We start from the raw sequence: 18,668 nt of genomic DNA, 5'->3' as shown, positions 1-18,668 counted from the left end.
AAAATTGCATGGAAATATGGTATAGCAATATAAATTCAATACAAGAGGTGTGTCCTATTACTTGTCCAAGTTAGCTATACAATGATGCATGGATTCAGAGTCCTTCATTCACATTACATGGAAGTTATTGAAAATAAATACAAATTTTTAATACAGAACAGCTGCATTTTCATAAGAATATTCATGTAAAAAAAGATAGAGGAATAAAATCTAATAAAAGAGGTCTGTCCTACTTGTCAAGTGTCACCTGATATGAAAACATACAAGAGTTTTAAGTGAATACACTGCAAAATGTCCAGAAGCAAAACATCCATATGTAATAGAAAAAGGGTAACACTTGAGGTACACAAATTAACCATCAACTAGTTGTTAATTAACATGCATATTAGCAGTATATTAGCTCTTTAGTAGTCATTATAAAACACTTATTAATGCCTTATTCTATATGACCATATTCTACAAGTAATAAGCCATTAGTTGAGAGTCTTTCCTCAATAACCCTCTAATTAGTGCTTATTTGTTGCAAGTAAGGAAGTTACATGAGTTTTGGTCTATGCGCTGCCCAATATGGGCCTAATAAGGCAATAGTACCACAAGAATAGTAATTCTCCCATAATAACACTTAACAAATATGATCTATTCTTATGGAACAAGACATGAAACTGTATACTGTAAGTGTTAATTAAGTCTAAACAACTCAAAATTAGCTATTTATATCTAAAAACATGTTCCCTATTTTTAAAGTGAAGTCTTGTTCATAACCAATAAGCTAGTAGTTTGACTCTAATTAGGTATTTCTATCTAAGAACATGTTCCCTATTCTAAAGTGAAGTCTTGTTCATAACCAATAAGCTAGTAGTTTGACTCTAATTGACCTGAACATGTTCCCTATTCTAAAGTTGCCTCCTCTTCACACTAAGTAAATACATTATGCACACAACTACTGAAATTAACCTCAACAGTACATGAACAAAGTAGGCACACGTTGAAATATCTGTTTTATTAATGAACCACTAAAGAGAGGTTCAGACACATCCCAAAACATGTCAAGTTTCTCCAAGGCTGAGAACACATGTAGCCTGTACTTTATAATAAAAACAGATTTTTAACAGAGTTTATGTATTTGTGATATATCATACTGTGTGACCTGCTTGTATGTTCTTACACAATAGGTGTACTCGGCGCTGGGTGTACTGTTCTCTCTCTGTGTACCATAGATTAAACAGCCAGCCAAACTCTTTTGAGAGCCAGGGAATGAGCAGCCATGCTCCTTTATTGACTTTGCAGTCCACTGACATTCAAACGGAGTGAAACTATAAAAAAAGAAGTTACAAGGCACTTAATGTTCTCATACATGCAAGTGTAACATACACAGATTAACACATAGGACCGCTAAGTGTAAACAAGGTAAATATAGCTAATGCTAGCTGTACAATAAGCATGTATACAGGCTAGTATGGCTAACGCTAGCATGTATGCTAATGCTACCGTGTATGCTAACACGAAAGCCAACGCATTTTCTCATTGTGTTTAAACATCTCCACATGTCATCACATAAACACAATACATGTTACTAATCCTTACAGTGTAAGTGTAAGGCTCACACTTACACTTACAGTAATTGCTTTCTGACGGACTTGACCCTTTTACTCTTCAGGCTGCATAGGGAACATTTGTGGCAGTGTACTCATGGATGTCTACCATGGATGTATGTATCCCATTGCTTTTTTGTCGAGGGAACCCATGGGCAGCTTACTTCCGGGTAAATACGTCATCCCTGCACCACTCTATGATGAATTGATTTGGAGTCATTAGTAAAATTGCATTAACATAAGTATGTCCTTCTCATCCAGTGTATTACAATTGCATTCATTTAGAGCCACACTGGGAGAAAAGCAAGACCTTTTAATGAACAGCAGAAGTTTCATAAAACAAATAATTTGAAATAAAACATTCCTTTACATCCAATAATAAGGGTGTAACTAACTTGTAAGGGTGTTGTTACTGTGTAGAAGGCTACTATGTGTATGGACCATGTCAATGGGTCACATGACAAGAAAGCTATTGGGGTAAAAAAAAAAAGGAAAATATCTTCGATTGAAATATACTTTTAAAATCAATTCATCATGACACATTAGTTATTCTAAAAAAAAGGGGTGCCACTTGAGACACATATCTATATTTCTTGAATAACTCTCATAAGCAGGGAGTTTGATCCCAAAGATAAACAACTGGTAAAGACAGAGGGCCAGTGAATGTGTGTCGAATATCCAACCACTCACTAACTTCAGCTTAACATTAGCTAATTAGCTAACATCTACAGTTCATTACATAGGCTACTAAAGTACTGCAGTTATACTGTAGCAGCTAAACCCTTATTGTGATATATTCAGGTTGTATTACCTGCATGTTTAAAGAAAAAAACGGAGATTTGACCTGCATACCAAAAGAGAAAGCAGTTGGCACAGCAGCTCAGGACGCACATCTCATGGAGGTAGGCTACTTAAAACACCTTTCGGAGTTATATTAAAGTAAATCATTAACACGTATACGCTTTGCATTATTCCTAGTTTCATTGCCTTTGAACGTTACACAAACCGTTCAAGTTGTTTACCTCAAATCTCACAGTACAGGGCAACACTTTACTTCCTGTTTACAACCACCAAAGCATTATGGGAGTGTACATTAACAGGCTTTTTTATGGCCTTGTAAAGGGGAAAACAAATACTAAAAGTGGTGGTAGGAAATATCAATTTAGTTTTACGTGTTACATTATCAATATATGTTTTTAGGTTATACTGTATTTTATGAGAAGTGTCAAATAATGTTGTTCTTCAACATTTGTCTTGCTTTAGCCCGGGGAGGGGGGGGTCACTATCCGTCATGGAAAATGTTCGGCCTATATATGTGTTAGTATAATGATTCCCTGTCAATGTTTCTAATCTGCTGAATGACTGGGAAACATCTAATTAGTGACACATTATCAATATAAGTACTCAAATACTCAAATCGATGACACACATGGCTTTAAGAGGTGTTTATTTAAACACCAAAAACGTACACGCTCACTTTGGCATTCAGCAATTACACATATAAAACTCATCAGGAAGTGTGCGACACAGACCGTTATGGAATACTCTGGATGTTGGCAAGCAGTTTACCTTGATTTAATGCTGTAAATGGCTATCAGACTGTTTTATTGGGCACCAAAAGCAGACTGGAGAGCATAGCATAGATGCCTCTGCTGGTTGTCAAGCTAAAGGAAGGTCTTGATTGAAGTTTGCTGAGGCTACTGGCTTACTTTTTACCCTTTGTGCTTTTTTCTTCTGCAGCTTCGGATTTGGCCTCTTTCTCCTTTTTGGTGTCAGGTTTGTCATCTATTTTTGGAGCAGCTTTGTCGTCTTTCTTGGCGTCCGCTTTATCTTCCTTCTGCTCACTTTTCTTCACCTCTTCCTTCTTGTCTTTCTCTTCTTCTTTTGCGTCCCCATCTTTGTCCTCTGCTTCTGTTTTTACCTCCTCTTGTGCTTCCTCCTTGACCTCAGCTTCCTGTCCTTCTTCCTTGTCCTCTTTTCCCCCGTCATCTTCAGCTACCTCTGTCACCTCTTCCTTTTGCTCTTCCTCATCACCACCTGTATTCAAAGAGGATCATTGTATTATTATTGAACACATTGAGGTTTAATTGAACAATTCAAACATTTAAAAAGAAACCAATGCACTAACCCTCTGCCTTAGCCCCTTCTTCATCTTCTTTCTCCTTATCTCCCTCCTCCTCTCCTCCCTCTTCATCCTCCTTCTCTTCTTCCTCCTTGGTCTCCTCTGTCACTTCTCCTCCCTCTTCCTCCTTCACCTCCTCTTCCTCCCCAGGTGGGCTGGCCTCTGCTTGCTGGGCGTGGCTGGCGAAGATGATTCCCTCGTTGGTGCTGAGGCTGGAGCTGAGCAGGCTGGAGCTGAGCAGGCGTGATGTCATCATGTAGGAGGTGCCGGAGCTCACGCTGGAGAGGAGGGGCCGGGAGTAGGAGGGTGCTGAGAAACTGTGGCTGTACAGAGAGGACACGCCCCCACTGAAGCGAGACTCCTCCCCTTCCAGAAGCTTCCTGGAGAGGTTGGGAAATAGACAGAAAAGTCATAGTGGCCACTCATAAACATGCAACGGTACAGTGTGTGATATCAAGTGTGAAAAGCAAACATTTGTAATAATACATCTTTGAGTAGTGCCTTTTTGCAGAATGTGTAACAAAATAAACATATTTTCGAAAAAAAAAGTTTGAATCAATTTTACATTTAGTTTTGCCATTCAGTTAATGACATTAACTAATCTAGCCAAATAAAAGCAAGCATGAGAAATGCTTTAGCTTAGCTGTTTGAATTCGACTTTATCCAGATGTTTATGCAGGTTACTTTTATCGGAGAGTTAACACATTTTGACCTTAAATTACCTTTTGAATGAACTACACATCTATGAAAACCTTCTGCCTCCCCATAGTCCGGTATTTATGCACCACTTTCACAATGTAAAGCTTTATTTCCCAGAATGACTCTCACCTGTATGCAGCAATCTCAATGTCCAGAGCCATCTTGACATTCAGCAGGTCCTGGTAATCCTTCATGTAGCGTGCCATCTCCTGTTTGGTGCCCCTCTGCTCACTCTCCAACTCTGCAATGGTCTCCTAAACAAAAGACAAACACACATATATAACATGATATTGAACACTTAAGTTATACAGAACCTCTAAAATCAGAAGCTGTATAATTAATAACACATCACGATATCTGTAACCACTACTGACGTGCATGGCGTCTATCTCAGCGCTCTGCTTCTCCTGCGTGTGGTGGAGCTGCTTCTCCAGGGATTCGTTGATGCCTCTGCAGGCATCGATATCGAGCAGGCGGGCCTGGAGCTGGCGGCGGTACTCTCCTGCTTCGTCTTTGGAGCTCCTTATGGCGTCGCTGTGCTGGGCCACGGTTTCGGTCATGGAGCCCACCTTGCCTCTGAACCACTCCTCTGCTGTCTGCATGTTCCTCGATGCCAGCTTTTCATACTGGGACCGGATGTCCCTGAGAGCCCCAGAGAGGTCTGGAGTGGCGGTCTCAGACTCTACTGCCACCTGAACACTCATCTGGACCTGGGCCTGGAGCTCCACCACCTCCCCTTCATTAATCCTCTTGAGGAAGGCCAGCTCTCCCAGCAGACTTTCGACTCTGTTTTCCATTTCGGCCTTAGTCAAGGCGGCCTGGTCGGCTTCGCGGCGAGCGTCCATCATCCTGCCCTCGGCCTCTTCTCTACCCATAATCTCCTCTTCATATTGACTCTGCAAGGCGCTCAGGGTTTGCTCCAGCCGCTCCCTCTGTCCCAGGACGGACTGTTGTTCTTCCCTGGCCTCGTCCACGGCGGCCCTCAGGGACCGGGCCTCCTGCTCGTACAGCGCTCTCAGGCGGGACGGCTCGTTGTGCTTCTGCCTCAGCAGCAGCAGCTCTGACTCCAGAGCACGGTTCTGCTGCTCCAGCTCATGCACCCTCTCAATGAAGCCGGCGAAGCGGTCGTTGAGGTCCTGCAGCTGGCCGCGCTCTTTGGTGCGTACGGTGCGGAACTCGGAGCTGATCTGGGTGGCCTGGCTGAGCTCCAGCTCCACAGAGGAGGCTCTGGAGGAGGAGGAGAGCAGCTTCCGTCCGGGAGAGGAGTACTGCACCCGGGAGGAGGACAGAGGGGAAGCATGGGAGGAGTAGACGGAGTGCGTCCTCCCTCTGGTCACCGCCACACGAGGGGGAGCCTCGGCATACCAGCGCTTGTACGGCGAGGCGGTGTAGTAGGGGTCATATCCGATGCTACTCATTGTGGGTTTGTGGGAAGACAGGCTGCTCTCCCTCTCCTCTCTGTGTGTGTGAGAGTGTGTGGAGGTGTTTGTAGGGCTCAGGTTTAAGCTCCACTGCTCTCTGCTGCTGCGGTCCGTGCTTTTATAGCAGGACGGTGAGATCTGACGCAAGCGCTTTCCCCAAGCTCTGACAATGCAGACTCGATAGGCTCACACTGCAACAGAGAGAAAAGAGATAGAGAGGATCAATGAGGGAAGTGAGAAGAAGATGTAGAGAAGAAGCGAAAAGACAGGAGGGTAGATTTATTTGAAATGAAATGTTATAAGATTCCATACTTCTTGTAAGAACAGTAACATGCCTCCAAGTTTCTTAATTAAATCAACTGCAATACAGATTTTACTCAACAAGAGTAGTCAACTGGACTCTGACCACAACAATAGTGAATAGTACTTTGATACATTTAGTTAGGAGTTACATCAATTATATAGCGAGAAAGAACATGGCAAAAACATACTCGTTGTGCTATCCACACTGCAGGAGAGAGAGAAGGGGGAGGGGGTGTCCTGATTTTACTAACATGACACAGCATCTTTCCCTCTGGTGGAGAGCAGAACTACACCCACAGCCTTAAAACACCTGCAGTGATAACATCTCACCTAAACATGCTGTATTGACACTATACAAAAGCAGAAATATGAATATGGTTAAAAAAGTTGTTTCTTTCTCTTCCATCTTCTTTGTCTTTCTATAAGGTAGAACAATTATTAGTAGTGCATATTTTGATTGATAATGTTGACAATAATTTGTTTTGATGCAAAATAATTATCATATGAAACACTCACAGCATAAATTATCCGAGTTCAGTAAAACAGGTACAAATCTAGCAGTGCTTTTGTGTCATAGTTGCATGGATGAAAAACCCTTAGTGTAAAGGGAGAACAGAAACGCCTGTGCACAATATATGAATAAATAAGGTTTATAATGATTTGACAAGAGATATAGCAAGTGTTATGATGACTTATCCTAACCGTAACGTATTAAGATAAATGTTGTTGTATTTCTGAATAGAGAAACATATTTTTTGGGCCTTTTTTCAGGGGCGTTCTTTCAATTCAATCAATACCAGTCCCTCTTATCTGCAGCACACACACCCAGACAGGTCAATTACACCTAGCCGCTGACTTGCATTTCTTTTTCTTGTGTGACTTGTGACTATGTGTGTGTTTGTGTATCTGCAGGTAGGCAGTGGCTCAGTGAAAGTTTATGCTGGGAAATGAATCATGCTTTCGAGCTCCATCATGCACAAAGAGCTTTGCAGTGCTTTGCAGCAATATCTGTGTTTCTGTGTGCATATGATCCTTATTGTGAACGCTCCACCTATTTGCCTTTGCAGCAAAGGCCCGCTGTACTCACATGCGGTGCCGAACCCAAACAGCAAGTGTGAGGTTGGTGGTGGGGCGGGTTTAGTGGGGGCAGCATGGACTCTGCTGCAGGCTGAGTCATCGTAACAGTTGTGTTCACACAAGCTCCCCCGTGTACACCGCCTCCCACACAAACAGCAGTCTGACAATCTGCACCGCTGACAAGATGCCCACAGCACCTGGGGAAATGAGAGAGAGAAAGTAGACCATTAACTTCTCTTCCCCGGACAAATTAACAATGTGCTAATTTTCGAGCTTGATGCCTGTCCTCTCTCCCTGTGAAGCTGATTAACATCAAAGTTCAGCCTTAGTCTAACATTCAAATGATTACATATTAAATTCCCAGGCATCAAGGACAAGCTAATGACAGCATCACATGACTGGTGAAACGTTAACATTGTAATGCAGCGACATCCATATTCAAAGCGCTCCCATTTCATTATGCAATCAACAATTGTTATCTTGCTGTCATATAAATGCAGTTAAAACCAAAAGTGATTTTACAGGAAACAGGGCACGTAGAAAAAGTAAATATGTCAGTGATACAGAACCAGCAAACTAGTTATTAATCTTCCTGAATTAGACATGAATATGGTTTTCAAACTAGTGTTTTTCCTGCAGCATCATCTTTGTTAGCCCTCACTTCGTACAGAAGATCACATCACTAAGGCTGGCATTTAGCCTGAAATTCCATTAATATCATATTTTTGGATTATTGTATTCCTCTTTTTTTACTATATATGGATCATAATTGGATTGGGGGTGGCAGGAGACATTGACATTGCCTGACAGCTTTGGCTCTGTGGCTTATTTTCCACTCTTTATCAGCACTTTGGTCTCTGTCCTGAAAGTTTAAGTGCTTCCCAACATTACATGTCATGCTGCGGAATAATTGGCTTTGATTATTTGCCGTATAATATTACCATGATTATGGAACACTACCATCCTCAACTCCAGAATAACAATAACTTGAATCAGTATTCTGAATTGATACTGACAACCCCATGCTGCTACAAGCATTAATGATGTGTTAATGTGCATCTGTGTCTTACTGAAATGTTTAGGTAAACTGAAAGGATTTCTTAGTATACTTTAATACAGTGAGACTTTTTGCATGTAGGAATGATACAACAGCATCTCCTAGAGGGGATGGACAGTAATGACACTTTATAAACTCCAATGCATGTTTTAGTTTGATATTGCTGATGTATATGTTAAGGTTTAACCAGGTCAATCCTTTAAGATAAGTCAGTATGTAGTTTGAGATCGTAAGGGATGCATTATAACTATTTATTTTAACTGAAAATCTTTTGTCAGTTCACATTCATGTATTTTGGTGTTTGCATTCTTTTAATAAACAATGACTATTATTAATAGCGCTAATAGTAGTAGCAAAAGTGGTGTGAGTTGTGTGTGTGTGTGTGTGTGTGTGTGTGTGTGTGTGTGTGTGTGTGTGTGTGTGTGTGTGTGTGTGTGTTTGTGTGTGTGTGTGTGTGTGTGTGTGTGTGTGTGTGTGTGTGAGTTGTGTGTGTGTGTGTGTGTTTGTGTGTGTGTGTGTGTGTGTGTGTGTGTGTGTGTGAGTTGTGTGTGTGTGTGTGTGTGTGTTTGTGTGTGTGTGTGTGTGTGTGTGTGTGTGTGTGTGTGTGTGTGTGTGTGTGTGTGTGTGTGTGTGTGTGTGTGTGTGTGTGTGTGGGTGTGTGTTTTGGCAACATGGTTGGTTTTCCTCTTCCACAGTGTTGTAACTGGGTTGATCTGTGTAAGGCCTCTTTGCCATTGTTATACACACAACAAATGCACTGTAAACACATTAAATACTGAACATATGAACCCTTCACAGTGTAATGAGCTGCAGTTTCTCTCTCAGGGATCAAACCCTCAATGAACTCTGCAGCCAACTCTGATCTTTACACTTTTGTTCAACAGATCTCAGTTTAAAAGTCATGTTGCTATTTTGGCTTTATATCTGACCTCTGGCCTTCCAGCCACCACATGTCTCTCCAGCATATCAGAGGCCTTCTTCCATTGGCGGGGCTCATGTGTCCATCAGAGCATGAATGCCTCTCACAGGTGGGAAGTTCAAGAGGCCTGTCTGCTATTCTCTGTCACTATCCAGGCAGCTATAAAAAGAGTGTGGTATGCTGGCTTGGGCTCACTGTTGGTCAGACAGTGTGTGTGTGTGCACAACTTAAAAGGGCTGAGTGAAGTTAAACTCAGGAGACACACTGTAAACATGGCTGCCGTACATCGTTTGGTTATTGTGCGCCACGGTGAGAGCGTCTGGAACCAGGAGAACCGTTTCTGCGGCTGGTTCGATGCTGACCTCAGTGAGAAGGGCATGGAGGAGGCCAAGCGTGGAGCCCAGGCTATCAAGGATGCAGGCATGAAGTTCGATGTGTGCTACACCTCCGTGCTGAAACGTGCCGTCAAGACCCTGTGGACCATCATGGAAGGCACGGACCAGATGTGGCTGCCTGTGCATCGTACCTGGCGCCTGAACGAGCGTCACTACGGAGGCCTCACCGGGCTCAACAAGGCCGAGACGGCGGAAAAGCACGGAGAGGAGCAGGTGAAGATCTGGCGCCGCTCCTTTGATACCCCGCCTCCACCCATGGACAAGGAGCACGCTTACAACAAAATCATCAGTGAGGTGAGACAACTAGGGGAGAAGAAGTATAGGCTAGTGTAGAATAACTGTAAATTCATGATTTTCTCAAGAATGGGAGGAAGTACTCAATGATTTTCAACAGTTGTATCAGTCAGCTATGTAACTTCTGTCAATTGTTATGGGAGTAAAAACCTTCCACTATTCTACCTCCAGTCCCGGCGCTACAAGAATCTGAAGCCCGGTGAGCTCCCTACATGTGAGTCCCTGAAGGACACCATCGCCCGCGCCCTGCCTTTCTGGAATGACGTCATTGCTCCTGAAATCAAGGCCGGAAAGAACGTCATCATCGCTGCTCACGGAAACAGCCTTCGTGGCATCGTCAAGCATCTTGAGGGTGAGCATTGCAGTTTGTAGGTAGACAAAGCTTAAAGAAAAGAAAGACAGTTCTGCAGGGAGTAGTAAAGGTCAATGTTGACATGTTGACACTACCCCAGCAAAATGGCAACAGAGAATTAATCAAATAATTCGGTTTGAAATCGGCTTCCATGCATTTGCATAAAAGGCCAGAGCCTAAATAATCACAGACACTTATGTGTATTTGCTATCTCACACACACACACACACACACACACACACACACACACACACACACACACACACACACACACACACACACACACACACACACACACGCACACACACACGGATTACAGTTATAAAAATAGCATGCCGGGACTCAGCTCAGGGACAGAGTTCATGAGCTTGGTTCCCATTACAGTCACGACCTTTATGTAGAAAGGTTGTACTTTTTCAAGGAGTGGCCAGACATTGATAAGAGTCTAAAAGGCAACAGTAAATGTCAGAAAGGGAAAGTAGGTGGCATGGATCAGAGAAACAAGTAGATAAAGTTTGTTGGATTAGTTATGCGTTGATACAAAAAACTTCTAATACTATTAGACAAAAAGAAAACCTGTATTGCTAATAACATTTATTATTTAAAATCGTCCTTCCTGTCTGTCTAGCTGGGCCCAGGCAGCCGTTTTCAGTATCGATTACATTCCCTCTCTTTGTTTGCTGACCTGCGCGTCTATCTGTCTGCCTGTGTTCCCAGGTATGTCTGATGAAGCCATCATGGAGCTGAACCTGCCCACAGGAATCCCAATCGTGTACGAGCTGGACGCAAACCTGAAGCCTACGAAGCCCATGGCGTTCCTCGGTGATGAGGAAACCGTGAAGAAGGCCATGGAGGCCGTAGCCGCTCAGGGCAAAGCCAAGAAGTAAGCCGTGAGGAGGCAGGAAAAAGAGACTGATCCCCCTTTATGTTCTTCAACCTTTCCTCTTATGTCAAGCCTTGTAATCCATTCCAACTGGGGAAATATTTACTGGTTATTTTGAAGACGAGCCTGTTTGTTTAAATGACAGAGGGATGATCTGTCAATCAAAGCTGACAGCCTGCACCCTCTGTTTTATCACTCAGCCCTTTCAAAATGGTGCTCAAGCTCTATGTTGAGGGCCTCACCACCCAACCAATAAAGAAACTATGTTTTTATGTAGGCCTGTGTATGTTTATTTTTTGACCTTATCTTATTTAACCTTTCCTTTCTTAGTATTACATGGTCATCCTTTTCCTCTTTTGTTTCCTATGGAAATGATTGGTTTGAGCAAAGTGCAGTGAAATCTAATCTGAGAGAGAAGCGGGAGAGAGAGAGGTCAATGGGTGCATCTTGGCAGGATTCCCATGATGCAGCTTGTCTAAAAGTTGTTGCCTGTCCTCTCCTACAGTCAGATAACACTGGGAAGCACATGAGCGACAAATAGTCCCAAGCAAACCACTATCATAAAGACAGACCAATTGAAGGAATAGGTAACCAATTAAAGGAATAGGTAACGATACATTGATGGTGACCAGAACTCCATGAAGAACCATTTTGTAGTGTCTTTCATAATGACAATGCCTCCATGTAAGATTTCCCACCCCACTCTCTACTATCTCTATCAAAATACTGAATGTGCCTGGCAGATATTTTAAGCTTTGCATTTGCTTGTGGTGGCCAAAGAACATGAAACCAGTACTATGTTGATTGTGCTTGAATTAGGACTTCTGTATGGCGGGATAAGGGGTAATTGTAGACCTTTACCTATATTTTTTGTGCATCAAACCTAATGTTGGACTCCTGTTCCCCGTTTTCATCTACATGTTACAAAAAAAACACCAGATACAAATTATGTAAAGTAGCATTTACCACATAGGTTTATTTAACTATTGGTCTCATAGTTTATCCTATGACATCACATATATTTTAGACAACGTGACATTAAATAGCATTAGAAAAACACACAGTATCACACAAAAACACAAGAGTTGAGCAGGACTGCAGAGAGAAGGGAAGGTAAATGATCCAAAGCTCTACCTAATGTTGTCATGCCACCTACTGGCGACTTAGGGGAACACCGGCTGTGGTGAATAAAAAAATGTAGCTACAGTTAAAATATTTTTGTATTATTGAGATGGGTATAGAGCGTCCCGCATAACTGAAGACCTTTACAGTCCCGGCACTGGGAGTCTGTAAACAGTTAAATTCTTATTTTTTTAGATTGTATGTTGCCTTCATTATACACAACAGGTAACCTACAAATAAAGCTTGCGAGGCTTGTCCACTGCACCAGTTTCATTTCCGGTGTGATAGCAAGTACAAATGAAAAAGATTTTAACTTTAAGATAACAGCTTCCTCATTTTCCTTTGAGGGGGCAGACAGGCAGCGTACCATCAGATGAAAAGTGGGTACCATCGAGCAGGCGTTGACGTTGATCTCATGGTTTTTGGATGTTCAAACATTTCCAGGAGCTCAGTCTGAGGTGTTTTGATCTTTAGCAGTTCTAGCAGCCTTTTTCCTCCTGAAAGAGTTGAAGAAGTTTGGGAGCAATCCAATCTTGTGTCTGTCTTTCTTGTACATGACTGCTTCATACGTTTCAGTTTTGGACGCGTCCACATACTCTGCAGCGCTCGTCACAGCTTTTTCAATGTTGTTCATCAACTCCCCCTGATAGAGGAAGAACATCATTTTCACATTAGTATATTTCTTTGTATCAGTGGTCATTAAACAATTCCAAAAAGGCAAGTAACCTGAATCTCCAACAGCATGGCAGTGTCTACAAATATCTCGTGCAGCTCTTTGATGCTGGACTCGAGGCAGATGATGTCCTGATGACGGGATTCAATCTCACTCAAAGCTTGGCTTGAAATCCGAGCATTAGAGTTGACCTGTAAAAGAAAAGTACACTAGTCGATCCAACTAAAAATAAACTATAGTGGATATTTCCAAGAATTGAATAAGCGTTTTTGTGGCGAGGAACTGAAGGGAATAGCACTTACATCAGAAATGAAGATGGAAAGATTGTCACTGTGCAGCATATCCTCGAACTCTTCATCTGTAGTCACTTTATCCACTGAAATAGACACAAAAATATGAATTAAAGAGATTTTCAAGCGATCTAGTTTAAAAGGATACTTCACCCACAAAATTAACCTTGTATATTAAGTACTCAAAACTAGTTTAGGCAACCTTTTATTCTTATATAAACAGCTTTAATAGCTATACCAGCATGATAAGGTCATCATTTAAAGTCTATTTACACAACACTGCGTCAAGTAGGGGGGGGGTTTAAATGTTTATGTTTTGGTTTTATTTACAACTCACCAATCTCCAGATGTCTCTGAATCTGTGCTTTGCATTTCTCTCTGAAGGAGATCTGTGCGTTATGGTGTCCCCTCATGACATCAGCAAAGCACCGAGTGAGGTGTGAGTGCTGAAGAAACGGCAGAAACACAAAAAAGATTGTTAAAGCAAAACAAAAATGCACACAAATCATAGGAGGCCTTTTTGTAAATAAATTCAGATCTTTATGCACCTAGGGGGTATACTACGAAGCAGGATTTTCGCCTAACTTCAGGGAAAACTCGGGCTTTCCGGTCCCATGACGCTGGTTTTCTTTTTAGCGGGCTAGATCTCCATGGTAACTTATACTGTGCGGCTAACCTGCCCCGGAGCAGGTTAGGTTCCAGGCTAAGAGATCAACTCAGTGAAAGCACTGCCTGCTGACCAATCAGAGCTCAGTGTGCGGAGTTTAAAGCGATCAAGTCATATTACAGGAGAAAGGAAATACAGAAAAGCTGCCGTTGCAGGAAAGACGGCCGGCAAAAATCACCGACTGTGTTAATGTGAACATTAATAGAATATCACCTCCCATCTTCAGAGCAATCTGACTATTATAACATTAGCGTTAAGAAAGCTTACTTAAATATCTGCCGCAACATGAGTAACCGGATCAGAGTAACATTAAGTACAGTCCGCGGCATATCACATCATAATGTAAAATATATATCTCCTTATCTGAGTCAGCTGAGCAACACTCACAGTGTCACATACTACATGCAGAAGTATTATTTTAAGCAACACATTAAGTTGAGGAAACACTCGAGACAAATGTAATTAAAGTCAGATCGTGTCTTAGACGGGGCAGTGATATCATAAACCTGTTAATGTACGCATTCAAACACTTTTTCTTTTACCAGCTGTATTCACCTTGCAGGTGCAGCTATGTGGCTTTGATCCTGGATAAAGTGTTTAAGTCATGGATGTTTAAAGTGTAACTTCTTCATATTTGACTAATATTATAGTTGACTTTTCATTCAGGAAGTATGACGCTGCGCTGTCAGTACGCTTCTCCATGTTTGTGATTGGTCGAATGCTCCAAATACCACCCCTTTCATGTGAACACGCACCTAACTATATACGGCACGGCTGGCTTGAGCGATCCACTTGATAACCCGCGTCGTAGTACCGTTTAGCGACAGGGCGTATGTTTTGGATTAGGCCAACCGGCTAACTCAAACATATCCAGGTTAGGCTGAACCAGCTTCGTAGTACAGGCCTCTGGCCTAACAGGAAATGAAAGTAGAGCCATACCTGGTTCTTATAAATACGCTGAATTACTGAGACCCCTTCAGTGTTCTCATCCACAGGCAAGTTCTCCTGCATTGCTGAAAGAACACAGATGTCATTTAACTACAAGCACAAAACCCACAACTTTGTTGATGCATCTGGTTGAATTGCAGATTGTCTGATTCATATTTATTTAACTTCCTTATCTTTCTGTAAACATTTAATCTGAGGCAGTGTATTTACTGAGAGCCGTAGAGTAAAGTACAGTGGCCTTCAGTTTATAACCATTTGCAAGTCAAATGCTACGTTATGAACGATGCAGTTCCAGAGTTTGAGGAAGCTCGATGTGCTGCACAGTCACTTCTCATCGTTTCAAACAATGATGGTACACAGCCACAAATCAATAACAATTGTACACGCTGAAAAACTGCACACTCTGCGTTACTCTTTAACTACAGCAGGAATCAAATCAATATCCATTGTACAGAAGCACATATTGCAAGAATAAACATATCCACCTACTTTTTAACTTGGCCCGGACCAAATTGGCATTCTTCTTGGTCTCATTGTTCAGCAGCAACAACTCGTCCTTTTTTCCTAAGAACATCATTAGTTCACTTCATAGAAGGAATAATTATGGTATTTAAAGTGAGATATTACATGCAGTGACTTTGTGACCCCTTCACTTTAAAATATATTGGCAGCTGTTTCAATACCCACTGTATGATTATACTCCAAAAATATACCTCATAATTTAAGTTGAATTAAGGTCAACAAACCCATCAACATTTGTCATTTCTCAACATTTAAGATGAGTGTGGATAGCACCTGAAGCCGCAAGTCGAATATGGTTTTGTTGTTGTGGTTTAGGCTTTTTGTTGATGTAAAAATTGTATCATCAGCATTTGTGTGTACGGTTTTCTAAATGTACATCTACAGTATGAGTTGTTTTAAACATTCAATTTAAGCCCTAAGTTGCATTATTTATCTAACCTATGTTATCTATTTGTTTCATAACATTTAGTGGGCTACCCCCTCTACTAACAGTGTGTTTGTTTGTTAAGGCTTTTGACCTTTTTGTTTCTCTTGCTCTGTTTGTTTCTATGTTGTGTGCCCTGAAGGAGGAGACGGATCTCTGAGAGCCTGCGCACAACAATGAAGGCATCACATTTATACTTTTGTATTTTTAGAAAAGCTCTTCAGCTAATGGGGGCTTTTCCAACCGGATATGCACATCTGAGTATGATAATGAAGCTTTGTGCTTACCCTTGTCTTGGTTTGGAGTTGAGAGGATGACGCTATGCCTCTTCTCCACCTCTTCGGCTTGACAGGAGATTTTTTCAATGAGGCTTTTCACCTCCCCCACCTACACACCCACAAACCAACGGTTAACATTGCGCAACTGGATATAAAAAACAAGACCCAACCTGTGTGAAGTTTACCGTTTGGAAGAAATCCTCCATGTTGAATGTGCTCTCTGATGTCATTTCATCCTGCTGCAGCTGCTGTTCAAAAAGTAAAATATGATATCAACATGCGACTTAAAACAATGAACACCTGTTGCTCCAGTCAAGTTAGCATGCTACATTTATACGGACTACTTGTCAAAAAAATGAAATCTAGAATGCGCTTTAATACGCTGCTGTCATAAGCATCACTAGCTTGATGTATAACTAGTCTTGTAGCATTCTCAGATGAAGTTAAGTCTTTTAACTCCCCAAAACTGTTGGTAAATACTTGCTGTAAAAAGCTTACAACTGCTTCCACGCGCGGGCATTTTTTATATGGTTCAACTGCGGTGAGATACTATCGACATTTCTTTCATTTTCACTATTTACGATAAGGCTAGTCCTTTACCTGCAGTGTGTCCTCCTGTGGCCTGACTTCACCTGTGTAACAATGAGCGCGAGGACGCATGCGCGTGAGCGACCGAACTAGCAAACAAAGAAGCTCCCTCACCTGTGTGTTTAAGCTAAAGCTACAGGTGAATACAAATAAAGATGTCGACGCGTTCCGGTTTTCTGAGTTTTAAATGTTACTGTTAGATGTAAAGTTGTTCGAGTATGATGAGAAACATAAGGCATAACCAGGCAGTGACCTACCTGAGGGTGGAGCTAAAACGGCTACATTCACACTGCAAAAAATGGCCAATATCACTATCGTAATTACACAGAATAGGAGACTGTTATACATAAAAGTATATTCAAACATGTTTTATTAATGTTAAAACATCTCCATCCCATTAAACTTCATGTACTTACGTCTGAATATAATTTATGCTGACCACTATGATAATAATAATAATAGTTTACTTTTGTATGTTTTCTGGTTATTTTCAATATTTAATCCTGTTAAATACTGTGTTGGCTTGTAAGTATAACTATAATTTTTAATTGTACACTAATTAATTTTTACATCATTGATCGTGTCCATTTTCTTATTTTCTATCTGGCAAAAAATCAAGTGGCGGAAAAGTAATTTGTCTGTTAAAAATACCCAAACTGCTCCTATTTTTTGGCAAACTGCTGTGCAACATTACCATTTGTTTTCAAAGTCCTTTTGTGATAACTGTCAGGGTTAGGACATGTATAATGATTGCAGCCATAATAAATAGATATGATTGGAAATCTCAAAGGGTTGTGGGCTGGTAGTGTGCTCCCAAGGGTCCAATGTACTTTTTTTGATTTTTCTTAACAATATTTAACACATAGTTTGAGTTTTAAAATATAAAAACTTCTAACAATAATGGCCTTTCCCTTAAGTACAGTACATGGCTGTCTACACCAGTGCCAAACCAATCTGCAGGTTCCTGCCAGCCCTCATTAGTCCTGTTTTGGTCAAAATCCAAGTTAACGTTCCTGACTTACCTGCTGTTGCCTGAACTGTAACTGAAAACCCTCAGGCCTACTATAGCGCTGTTTGCACAGGTGCAGCTTAATGCCGCTACGGTCGCCTGCCTTTACAAATGATGTACTTCAAATTGATGGGAAGGGGTGCTTGTTGTAGATAAATTCTTATTTTTATGAAGCACATGGAGAGACCGACACACTACAGTCTCAACAAATCCAAGCTGCATTTGAGAAATAAATTGCCCGAGGAGTTAGACATTTTCCAGGCCCATTCAAAATACATTGCAACATGCACATTACAAATTCGACAGACCCCTTGAGTACAGCAGAGTGGAAACTGCAGTCAATAAAATGCATTTCATTCGTAATGACAATATCATTGACTACTTTGAAATGCTTGGCCTATAACACATTGGATAATTCAATCGAACAATATAACCTTTAATAAAGACTAATCAATTGTTGTATCACAATGTTTATGATCCCATTATTTTAGTTTTGATATGCAGAGCTGTGTCTTGACCTTTTTGTATGATTGACTTGCAACATTGTCAGTTGTGAGGGTCTTCCTCCTGCAACCTCAGACTAAGAATCTGCCAAGAAATAAATAACAGATTCTACGGAGACCTACAGCCTGGCCTTTTCACATGAGTAACACACACAGAGAAGCTCCTTTCTCCATTCTCAAGTGCTGAGTTTCATAAATAATGCAAATAATGCTTGTGGGTACTTAACAGCTTCTTTGGTTTCGTATTGTGAGTATTATACTATCATTAATTTGACCAGGGGCCATAAGTAAAGTAGGCCTCGGCTATAAAGTAGTTTCTCAAGAGACGTTAAACAAGTTCAACTTTTAAAACGAAGCCACAATCTTGTTTTTGACTCAATAAATGCTACAAACATGGAGCGGTGTATCTCCTGAAGGCAGATGGTAACTGTTATCAAGGTGTGGCAGGATGTTTGCTCACTAACTGACATAAAATATATTGCCGCCCAACACCTGTTCAGAGCCAGTCCTTTAATAATTTTGTATTGCTT

The 18,668-nt window shown here is 41.4% G+C and overlaps 3 protein-coding genes across 5 annotated transcripts; 1 reads left to right on the top strand and 2 right to left on the bottom strand.

Moving 5' to 3' along the window:
• Nucleotides 1–3,022: 3,022 nt before the first annotated feature.
• nefla (neurofilament light chain a) lies at nt 3,023–6,002 on the bottom strand. Its single transcript, XM_079659865.1, has 4 exons — nt 4,788–6,002; nt 4,543–4,667; nt 3,721–4,094; nt 3,023–3,629 (listed from the first exon to the last, which is right to left on the bottom strand). The coding sequence occupies exons 1-4, from the start codon at nt 5,829–5,831 to the stop codon at nt 3,298–3,300; spliced, it is 1,875 nt and encodes a 624-aa protein (XP_079515991.1). The 5' UTR covers nt 5,832–6,002; the 3' UTR covers nt 3,023–3,297.
• A 3,370-nt stretch (nt 6,003–9,372) lies between these two features.
• pgam2 (phosphoglycerate mutase 2 (muscle)) lies at nt 9,373–11,391 on the top strand. Its single transcript, XM_079659191.1, has 3 exons — nt 9,373–9,879; nt 10,051–10,231; nt 10,949–11,391. Exons 1-3 carry the CDS (start codon nt 9,463–9,465, stop codon nt 11,116–11,118), a joined length of 768 nt encoding a protein of 255 aa, XP_079515317.1. The 5' UTR covers nt 9,373–9,462; the 3' UTR covers nt 11,119–11,391.
• A 669-nt stretch (nt 11,392–12,060) lies between these two features.
• LOC307024789 (syntaxin-2-like) lies at nt 12,061–18,434 on the bottom strand. Of its 3 annotated transcripts, none has more exons than XM_079659189.1 (9): nt 16,639–18,434; nt 16,224–16,283; nt 16,048–16,147; nt 15,304–15,378; nt 14,806–14,879; nt 13,537–13,645; nt 13,212–13,285; nt 12,963–13,100; nt 12,061–12,879 (listed from the first exon to the last, which is right to left on the bottom strand). In XM_079659189.1, exons 1-9 carry the CDS (start codon nt 16,696–16,698, stop codon nt 12,685–12,687), a joined length of 885 nt encoding a protein of 294 aa, XP_079515315.1. In that variant the 5' UTR covers nt 16,699–18,434; the 3' UTR covers nt 12,061–12,684. The 3 variants fall into 3 exon arrangements, with proteins under 3 accessions (XP_079515315.1, XP_079515314.1, XP_079515316.1); XM_079659188.1 differs by having other exon boundaries at nt 16,224–16,286; nt 16,639–18,428; XM_079659190.1 differs by having other exon boundaries at nt 16,224–16,286; nt 16,741–18,422.
• Nucleotides 18,435–18,668: the final 234 nt, after the last annotated feature.

This window comes from Notothenia rossii (genome assembly GCF_949606895.1).
Source record: "Notothenia rossii genome assembly, chromosome: 11".
Classification (NCBI taxonomy): Eukaryota; Metazoa; Chordata; class Actinopteri; order Perciformes; family Nototheniidae; genus Notothenia; species Notothenia rossii.
This window is presented reverse-complemented; position numbering and strand designations above follow the sequence as displayed.